At 42.8% G+C, this 11,011-nt stretch overlaps 1 protein-coding gene across 1 annotated transcript in view; it reads left to right on the top strand.

Annotated features, from left to right (window-relative positions):
- Rgs22 (regulator of G protein signaling 22) overlaps window positions 1-11,011 on the top strand; it is a 112,410-nt gene that overhangs the window by 10,710 nt on the left and 90,689 nt on the right. Inside the window, exon 3 of the mRNA XM_029548194.1 lies at window positions 10,088-10,309. Coding sequence (XP_029404054.1) covers window positions 10,088-10,309 — 222 coding nt within the window. The remainder of the gene's footprint in view (window positions 1-10,087; window positions 10,310-11,011) is intronic.

Raw genomic sequence — 11,011 nt, 5'->3', positions numbered from 1 at the left:
CCCCCCCCCCCCATGGCCTATGCATCAGCTCCTGCCTCCAGGTTCCTGCCCAGTCTGAGTTCCTGTTTGGCTTTTCTCATTGGACTGTGATTTTGGTCATGGTGTTTTGTCACAGCCATAGTGACGTTGACTTAAGACAGCAAGTAGATATGGCCTAGTGTCCTCTTCTCTGAGACATTTGTATCACGTTCTTCTTGCCTATATCACTGGTGTTCAGTAGGCCTTCCCAGCTCCCTCTGAAACAATACCCTGCATACAGGCTTCATTTGCATCCAAAGCCCTTGTCAGTATATGTGAAATTAATTCTCTCTCTCTCTCTCTCTCTCTCTCTCTCTCTTTAAAAAGATTTATTTATTTATTTTATGTATACGAGTACACTGTAGCTGTACAGATGGTTGTGAGCCTTCATCTGGTTGTTGGGAATTGAATTTAGGACCTCTGCTTGCTCCAGTCAACCCTGCTAGCTCAGTTCCTGCTTGCTCCAGCCCAAAGATTTATTTATTTATTATATGTAAGTACACTGTAGCTGTCTTCAGACACTCCAGAAGAGGGCACCTGATCTCATTACTGGTGGTTGTGAGCCACCATGTGGTTGCTGGGAATTGAACTCAAGACCTCTGGAAGAGCAATCAGTGCTCTTAACTGCTGAGCCATCTCTCCAGTGCCCTTATTTTTGCCTTTTAAAAATTATTTTTTATTAGAAACTTGTATGAAAAATCCTAAGAGAAGCAGTCTTTTTCCAGTTTAGGGTCACTCCACTGGTAAATGGCAGGGTCCACCCAAGGCCACATGGGCCTAGAAAGCCTTGCTGTAGGACTAAAGAGGGACGAGAAACAGATCGTTTACATAGCCGACGCCTGTGCTTACTCTGATACATTCAATGAAGTAAAAACAAAGAAAGCTAATGTGTTTTTAGGGTGCGTTCACTGAAGCGTAGATCAGATCAAGAAAGGATATTACTCTGGAGCATAGAAGGCAGGCAGGCGGTGCTTTTTGGAAAAGGCTGTTATTATTATTGTTCAACTACACTCGGAACATTGTGTCGCCATCTTGGTCTCATATGTTGAGAGCCGCCTTCCCAAGCTGGTCTCTGGGAGACTCAGCCTGGGAACATTCAGGAAACCATGTCAGATGAGAAAGGGTTGAAAGAAGTTGAGTGTTTAGCCTGGCTTGAAACTCGGTGGCAGGGACTTGGTGGCAGGGGTGGAATGGGGTAAACCCTTCTAAAGATCTCGAGATGGAATTAAGGGGAATGCGTTAATACCCCGTGAATCCAGAGGCAGGCAGAACCCCATTTATAAGAGTCTAGTTTTCAAAGGGAGGTAGTAAACCCTCCTTCATCAGGAGGGTTTCAGGTGGAGGCTGGGAAACGAGTACTGTGTTAGAAGAGAGGGAAGAGGGAAAGGAAGAGAGAATTTATCTCTGTAGCATTTCCCCTTAAGATGGTTTCCTAAGACAAATAGAAAATCATAATATTGATGAATGTGGGATGAATCTTATCCTGCATTCATATTGTGTAAAAAAGAGAATTTAGCCAGGCGGTGGTGGCAACATGCCTTTCAACTCAGCACTTGGAAGGCAGAGGCAGGTGGATCTAGTGAGTTTGAGAACAGCCTAGTCTACAGTCCCAGAGCAGCCAGGACTACACAGAGAAGTGTTTCTTTCTGTCTCTTGGTCTCTCTGTCTCTCTGTCTCTCTGTTTCTGTCTCTGTCTCTCTTTCTCTGTCTCTCTCCTTCCCTCCCTCCTTCCCTCCCTCCTTCCCTCCCTCCCTCCCTCTCACCCCCTTCTCTCTGGTTTTTCTCGACAGGGCTTCTCTGTATAGCCCTGGCTGTCCTGTAATTCACTTTGTAGACCAGGCTGGCCTCGAACTCAGAAATCCGCCTGCCTCTGCCTCCCAAGTGCTGGGTCCCCCAACTTCTTAAGGATCATTTATTTCTCATTTCTACATCTTTCATGTAAAATCTTTGAAATAGAGAATGCTTCTTTGTCTAGTCTCTCCCTTCCCTTCCTCTCCTACCTCCTTATCACATTGTACACAACCACAGTCTGAGCCTGGAGAATATAGCTACAGATCCCAGGGTCTTGGGTAAATCTATCTTCTGAGCCCTCTGAGACCCCATCCCACCTTTGTAGGGACATGGCCAAGGCAAAAATGGGCCATGAATCAGCCTCTGGCTCCTCCCCCACTTCCTTCCATTCCACCATTACCCTCCTGGGACATTAAGCTCCCGGAGCCGGATGGCTGGTAGCCTGCCCCCATGCTGTTTCTGATGAGGGAAATCCAGGACAGTTGCCTCTGTTATAAATGACCGTGGCACTTTCTAAATCTTAGCTTTCATAACTTCGTTGTGTTTGTTCTCAAGCCAAGCTCACATTCAGATATTGTTTTCATTTGGTGTCTGGGTGTTTTTTTCTTTCTGTCAACTCTTTATGGACAAGTGTTTGCTCGGTAGGTTTTCTTCTGTGCTATAGTGCGAAAACATTTTTCCCTTTGGTTTTGTTTTGTGTGTTTTATGCTCAGTGACTGTTGTGGTACTGAGTAGATGAGCCCACATAGATTTAGGTTGGTTCTCTGTGGGTGGTTTCAAATGTTTGTGACATTTATGGTTTGCAGAAGCTGAAGGGTGGCCTGCTCTCTACCCTCCTCACAAGGATAGGTATGCCATATGTCTGCCAGACTGTGCTTAGCTATGCACTTTAGGAATTTTACCATAACTCCTTGTTGGCCTGATTCTCCACACTCTTTTTAATCTGTAAACTATTATAATTTCTTGCAGCTTTATGAAAGAGTTATATGCTAGAAGGAGCTGTTGGGTAGTGGGGGATGGAGAAAGATGGTCTGAGGGAAGATGGAGGGTTTGGGTCTTCCATTGCCAAGATTTAAATACTCAAGAGATTTTCAAAGGCATGCTGACGGAACGCCGGGTAACTGCTTAGTTCAGTGCTTATACCTATGGATGTTTTGATGAGCCCTGTGGCTGTCCCATGAAACACTCAGATTATCTACTGTAACTCACGTTGTTAACTAAGGATATCCCTCTATACATTCCATGTGGCACAGTACTCCTCCTCTCTCATTGTTGAATGTCTGGTAAACAATTTATAGTTCAGCATCTAAAACATCAATAAAAGTTAGATTGAAAGAAGTTGTTATTGGTAACCAACTTGTTATATTCAAGTTAGTCAGATGGTTTTTATTCGCAGATGAGGATTCATGTTTGAAATACAGCTTTGGAGCTCAATTAGCAGAGACAGGGTTGGAGCAGAGATGGACATGTGTTAAATTAACCTAGTCATTAGTTTTTAATTTAAATACTGTGCAGCTAAATAATTTGGCACCGGTAAGTTTCAGTGGTGCTGGGCTAGCAATTTAAGCTCAACACTAATTATTCACAGGTTTTTTTTTTCCTCCCCCTCTTCTTTTCAGAGAAATGTGGAACTAGCAATTTATTGTGGTAAAAATATTTTCAAGCACTTGCTTTTTCTGTGAAAATGTTTTTCGCACATGGATGACTAGTACCACAGAGCTGGCTCTCACCACCTTCAGGATGGTCTGTTTCAGAACATTGAGAGTGACACCCTCAGAAGGAGAAAATTAAGTCAGGAAAGGGCAGTCCAGAGGAGCTCGTCTGGCTCCTAGGTGCAAGCTGTTGTATGGTTAAAAACTGCTCTGAAAATCAGTCCACTCAGCTTTCCAGTGTCCCCCCCCCCCAAGTCTCCCTCTCCATCTCTTTTACTGTTATTTCTGAATTCACTTTAGTGGTTTTGTAGATAAGTTTAGAAATGGCAAGAGAAAAGTAAGAACTTGTTGAATGTGAGTTGTGCTGAGAGCTTCATGCCCTTTCTTTAATGTACAGAACATAGTAGGCCAGCAACACCACATGTGTGGTTGCACAGGGCAGTCAGGGTATGGAGAGCATAGGATGTGGCCTTTTGAGTTTATCATAACCCAGATTCTGCTCCCCTTGGCTAAAACTTCTTTAATAGTACCCTATCCATCTAAAGCAAAGGTTCTTAGACTTGAGTGGGCATTAGAACAACCAAAGGGCTTCAAAGAGGTCTGGGCTCCATCCTGTGTCTGGCTCTAGGGAGGGGCTTGAGGACTGGCATTTCTCAAAGGTTTTAACAGATGCTGCTGCAGCTGTGTGAATGGTGGACCACTGCCATCATGAAGCATGGAGTGAGGTGGCAGGTCCTTGGTGGCCAGACCTCTGCCTTCCCTCCAGGCCTGTGGCCTGTATCCCTTGTACCTTCAGCAGTGCCCTGATGCTTGCAGTTTGCCCAGGGTACCCTGTTCTGCTGATCTGTATCTTGGTGCACTGGCTCTTTCTTTGATGAAATCTGTCTTTTTTTTTAATCTATCTGATGACTTCCAGTTCATTCTTTAAGCCCCAGCTTGGGCATTTGACTTTGTTTGCCTGACTGTCCTGGGGATGGTTATGTGAGCCCTTATGTGTGTCCCGGTGCTGCTCTTGTGCTTTTAGGTGACGCTGAAACATGCACACTGTTTTAAATTGAGATGATCACGCTTACACACAGAACAAGGGTGGCTTCAAGGTAGAAGGTGATCTTTCCATGACCATGTCTCCTAGAGGGCTGTAAGGTGCAGTGAGAGAGTCTGCTATTCCCTAATGAGTCTCAGCCTTCTTGCCTCTCTTTTTAGAATTATTTTGTTAATCTTTATTTATTTTTATTTCATGTGCATTAGTGTTTGCCAGCATGTATGTTTGTGTGAGGGTGTCAGATCCTCTGGAACTGGAGTTACAGACAGCTGTGAGCTGCCATGTGGTTGCTGGGAATTGAACCCTGGTCCTCTGGAAGAGCAGCCAGTGCTCTTAACCACTGATCCATCTAACCAGCCTCCTTTCTTGCCTCTTAATGTAATAATCTCATTATGAAGGGCAATTCCATCATTAGACATGCATATTGTGTGCATCATGAGCATTGGACATAGGCCTCCAAAGTCACCTACCAGTAACTGTAGAGCCAGCGACTCACTTCCATGCTGACAGGAGATTGGCTGTGTTCAACTTGAATGGTGCTGATGATGACATTGCCCTTTACTGTATCCTCAAGGACTCTAGCGTGTTAATTTTAATTAAGTATGATTTGACTTAGTTCCTAGCTTTGGAGTTCATTCCTCTGTTAGCCAGTCTTTCTTTTGTGTCTCTGTGTGTTTATGAATCTTTTCTACTGCATTGCAGATGTTCTGTGCTGTGCTCAGATCACGTTGTGTGGGCCCTGCTCCCTCGGTATAGTAATACATCGTCTATCCTAAGCGGTCGTTGCACAAAGGTTCCGTGCTGTAGAAGTGCATGCCTCAGTAGAAGAACAATGGAATCAGGCACTCTCCCTAGAGGATAAAATACGCAGGGCTATCTAGTTTTATGTCAACTTGACATAAGCTAAAATTATCTGAAAGGAAGAAACCTCAAAATGCCTCAATTAGATTCAACTGTAGGACATTTTTTAAAAATTTCATTATTGATGAGGGAAGGCCCAGTCCATTGTTGGTGGTGCCATCCCTGGCCTGGTGGTCCTGGGTTCTATAAGAAAGCAGGCTGAGGGCTGGTGAGATGGCTCAGTGGGTAAGAGCACCCGATTGCTCTTCCGAAGGTCCGGAGTTCAAATCCCAGCAACCACATGGTGGCTCACAACCATCTGTAACAAGATCTGACTCCCTCTTCTGGAGTGTCTGAAGACAGCTACAGTGTACTTACATATAATAAATAAATAAATCTTTAAAAAAAAAAAAAAGAAAGCAGGCTGAGCAAGCTGTGATAAGCTAACCAGTAAGCAGCGCCCTCCATGGCCTCTGCATCAGCTCCTACCTCCAGGTTCCTGCCCTGCTTGAGTTCCTGTCCTGACTTCCTTCAATAATGAGCAGTGATATGGAAGTGTCAGCCAGATAAACCTTTTTCTCTCCAAGTTGCTTTGGTCATGGTGTTTCATCCCAGTAATGACGCCCTGCCTAAGACAGCTGCGGGCTTTTTCTCCTGTAGAGATAATCATGAGTAAACGGAGTGTTGAACATAGATGGTACCTCTAGATTATCTAGTTGAAACCCAAGAAGGCAAAGTTTCCCCAGCATTTCTATTGAGTTTCTCTGCCTGTTCTTTCCTGTGTAGTTTCTAGCTTAGCCAAATATGTTTTCAAGTCTGCTAACCAGACCAGACATACTGTCCTAGCATCGTTCCTGCCTCTGTGGACGTCGGCATTTGCATTGACTTGGATTTTAATGTAAGCTAATGTTCTGTTGACTCTATCATAGGGAAAAAGTGGATGTTTATTTACATATTCCTTCAAAGGGGGAACCAGGCTTTATTCATTTTTGCATCTCTAAGTTTAGGATCATAACTGACACTTAAACATTTATAATTTTTGATATTGTAGAAATAAATTATTGGGGGAAATATTTGAATTTTTTATTTGACATTTTATAATTTTGGAAGCATAATGCTATTAAGGGCTTTCAGAGATCTAATCTAACACATAGCTTTTAAAGCAGAAAAACATTACCCTTGGCAAAGATTTTTAAGACTTAAATAACCTTGTTTTGTTTTGTTTTGTTTTGTTTTGTTATTTTAAAGGCTGGATCTTGTTGTACCCCAGGGTGGATTTGAACTAAGTGTGTAGTCAAAGATGACCTTGGACTCTGCCTCAGATTCCCATGAACCAGGACTAAAGGCATGCACTACCATACTTGGCTTTAAATATTCTTAAACTTAAACATTTAAAAAAAAAAAACCTTAAGGCAAGGTTTCCTCTGTTCTTCAGGGTGACTGGCATGACTTGCTGACACAGGGTCTCTAGGTTACTCAGGCTGGTATGGTTTCCTATTGAACTTGGGTTCAGGCATTTCTCCCGTCTCTGCCCTCTGAGTAGTTAAAGCCGCATGCACACACCACCATGCCCAGCTTATGAATAGTCTAACATATCCTATATTCGTGATTCTGTTTGTTTGAAATAGGGTCTCACTATGCAGCCCTAGCTAACTGGCCTCTCATTACATAGACCAGACTGGCCTTGAACTCTGGGCCTCTCATTACATAGACCAGACTGGCCTTGAACTCTGGGCCTCTCATTACACAGACCAGACTGGCCTTCAACTCTGGGCCTCTCATTACATAGACCAGACTGGCCTTGAACTCTGGGCCTCTCATTACATAGGTCAGGATGGCCTTGAACTCTGGGCCTCTCATNTGGCCTTGAACTCTGGGCCTCTCATTACATAGGTCAGGATGGCCTTGAACTCTGGGCCTGCCATTACATAGACCAAGTGGACCCTGAACTCTGGGCCCTCTTGCCTCAGTCTTCCTTATTTTGTTTACCGACATGCATAGCTTCTCCTTGCCCTCTACTAATTTTTGACCAGCCCTCACCTCGTTTTAATGTGCATACACTGTCAGCCCCCCCATCCTGGATATACCTGTTTTATCTCCCCACTTTGTTCAGAGTCCACCTTAGTGCATATAAGCAGCATGACCTAGGCCATACTTCAAATTATAGAACAGGGAGTCTGAGAAACAAGTGGTTGGTTTTCTTGGTTGTGCACTCTAGCGGGTTAGACGGCTTCTGGGTGAGCTGGCGTACAGCACCCTCCACGAGCCCTGATTGAACTTCCCTGGGTTTAAAGGGTTCTAACTGCCACTCCAGAGTTGTGTGGCATGCACACTGGGGCACTTGCTGTTATACCACAAAGAGATCATTAACTCCTCTTAGCTTCAGGTTTGCTTTACACAGAGAGCTAATAATTACCACACCAAACCTGGTTTTGATGGCAGTTTGTATGCAGTGACACCTAATTTCCCCAGATGGCGATGGCTCTTTTCATGCATGGGATCAGTCAGACTCCCTAGCTCATGAGCTCTGGACTGAGGGGCTGAAGTGATCTATACTCTTCCCTCAGTAGGATGCTTCCATGCCTCCTGCTGTCCAGAGCACTAACATAGAACCTTTGTTCTGAGATGCAAAGACCTCTGTGATCTGGTCCTTTTACCTTATTTCCTCAGCCTTTCTCTTAGTCCCTTATGCCATTCCAGTCTACCCATAGATACTACAGGACAGCTTTAACTCTGTAGTGTTCTTTCATAAATCTGAGCCTTTATTAGTAAGATAGAGAAAATAAGAGGCTAGACATTAAAATCAAAATGGTGACCTTGAAGCTCCACTAACCTCGCAGGGTCAGTACTCAGCACAGTACCTGCACAGGAAAACGGTCAAACACCTTCCTTCCTCCTATGAAATGCAATATAGTGAAGGAGGAAAACGTGTTATCTTGAACCAGTCAGGCTTGTTTCTGTGACTCAATCTGTCACTTCATAGCTCTGAATCCATGGAGTGACTGTTTCTTAACCACCCTTTCCACTAATGGAAAGTAACTGCTTCAGGATTTAAAAGTGTTAAAAGTAGTAAGGTATCCACCACAGACCTGTAGCTCCCAGCACAGCAGTGCCTCTGTCTTTGTTATTTCTATCAATTAGAGCGTCACTATTGTTTGAACATTTTTTATTCGTTGGATTAGTAGGAAAATCTTTGTCCATAGAGCTAACTAACTGGCATGGTTTACTTTGGATTATCCTGTCTTTATGTTCATCTGGCTACTGTGTCTCAAGATATAAGACAGGAGAAAAAAAAAAAAAAGAAACAAACAAACAAAAAAAAAACAGAACAAAACAAAAAAAAGATATAAGACAGGAAAAAGAAAGGGAAGCCACAGGCAGAGGACAGCCTGGCTCTGGCCCTCGTTACAATGTTTCCTTCTCCCCACCCTATAAATGTGATGCAGTTTATTTCCTTCCTTAACCAGATACATCTTGCCCCTGATATTGCAGACTTAGTTAATCTCTTTAGTCCAATGATACCATATCAAGGATTGCATTTTTGACCTTTAGGCACAAACTGTCTGTTTGACTCCTACATTCAGAAGACAGACATAGCAGGTCAGTAATAAGATATGGCTATTAAAGAAACCTTACAGGCAATTTCCAGATTGTAACTTAATGAGTTACACTAGTCATGTTAGAGTCAAGTTCTAAGGTACTTTATATTGTAGACTGATACTTATCTTAAGTCTGTAGTCTATGTATTAAATACCTTAGAATGGGCAACATTCTGGACTCTTGAGATGTGACACCATATGATATGTCAAGAGTCATGTGTGTGTGAGTGTGTGTTTGCTTTAGCTTAAATTTTACAAAGATGCCTGCAGTTTATTGCATTATAACTATAACATATATAGCAACACACTGCCTGGGGCAGGAAAGAGTTTAATGCCATCACCAATTGGCTAAGCATTTGCAAATTATGAGTGGTCAGTTCATTGATGCTACCCTTAAATAAATAAGTAGTCTGAAAATCTGGTGATCCTAGGCTTAAAGGACAAAACTAGAGCACAAAACTCAACGTACAGCTAACTCTCATGGAAATGAGTGACTTAAAAATCTTTAACAAGTTTTACCCAAAGTCAGAGAGCTAGCATTCAAGCGTGGCTTCTGATAGCTGTGTATTGCTTGGCTGTCTTTAAATAAAACTCGAAAACCTTCAGTACTTACAGAGAGAGCCTCAGAGACTTGATGTCTCTCGCTTCCTTGTCACTGTGTAAAGAATGGTGCTGATAGAGTCTTTAATGAAGAACATACTGTCACTAATTGTCCTCTTTCAGGAAAGAGAAATCGTTAGCGTTCGTGACTCCCGGGCTATACGTCAATAGGATTATTATTTCTTCCTTCTTCCTTCTTACCCAGGAACCCACCTTCCGGGAGGCACTGCTGCTTCATAGAAGCCAGCTGTGCATTGTTTTCCAGTTTCAAAGAATCACAGGAGTAAGATTATACAAATACAATTTCTGCCATAGCTCACCTTGGCATAATTCCCCAGGGCATAAAGCCCTTCGTAAGGAAGATGTCACTGGGTCCCCTGCACTCTAGCTAAGGGATTTCCAAAATTCTAAAAGCGAAGAGAAAACAGTGATTGAAAAGATGAACAGATGACATCAGGTCCTCCGAGAGCCAATGAATTTAACTTTTATTAAATTTTATTAAAATTTATTTTGAATTTTAAAATTGTTTATACTTTATATTACAGACCTTTCCAGAGGCAATTAGATTTAATGTAGACTATGGAGTTTTTGAAGTAGTTAATGATGCACCACAACTTCTGGAAAAGCAACTGAAAAAAATCCTGCAAAACCAGCAACCTCGGAATCCCATCTATGATGTTGTAAGAAAAGGGAAGAGTGACAATAAATCTATTCCAAAAAGTGTCCCCTGTGAAGATGAGGCCATCAATGTCAACTACACCATCATGGTAAGCCAGCGGGTTAGAGTCTGTGTCTTTTAAGAGCAAGAAAGCACTTGCTAAGGGGTAGCTCAGCAGGTAAAAGGCTGGACCTGGCCTCCATTCCCAAACACCCACACCATGGCTATGTCTCTAACTCTAGTTCCAGGGAATTAGAAGCCCTCTTCTGGCCTCCATGGACCCGGCACGCACATGGTGCACATACATACATTCAGGCAAAGCACTTATACATACACAGAGATAAAAAAAAATGATTTTTTTTAAAAAAAAGAAAGCGTTTGGTGAGATTGATATGAAGTGCCTTGGGCTGCATTTTTTGAGGTATAGGAACATTTATTAGTACATTGCACATACACAGAATGTCCCTCAGCCACTGTGTCATTTGTTTGGCTCGTCTTTCTTTCTTTCTTTCTTTCTTCTTCTTCTTCTTTTTTTTTTTTTTGTTTTTTTGTTTTTTTTTCAAGACAGGGTTTCTCTGTGTAGCCCTGGCTGTCCTGGAACTCACTTGGTAGACCAGGCTGGCCTGCCTCTACCTCCCAAGTGCTGGGATTAAAGGCATGTGCCGAGATTTTTTTTTTTAAAAGATTTATTTATTTATTTATTTATTTATGTAAGTACACTGTAGCTGTCTTTAGACACTCCAGAAGGGGGCATCAGATCTTGTTACGGGTGGTTGTGAGCCACCATGTGGTTGCTGGGATTTGAACTCCG

The sequence above is a fragment of the Mus pahari genome, chromosome 17 (assembly GCF_900095145.1).
Source record: "Mus pahari chromosome 17, PAHARI_EIJ_v1.1, whole genome shotgun sequence".
In the NCBI taxonomy this organism is placed as follows: Eukaryota; Metazoa; Chordata; class Mammalia; order Rodentia; family Muridae; genus Mus; species Mus pahari.
This window is presented reverse-complemented; position numbering and strand designations above follow the sequence as displayed.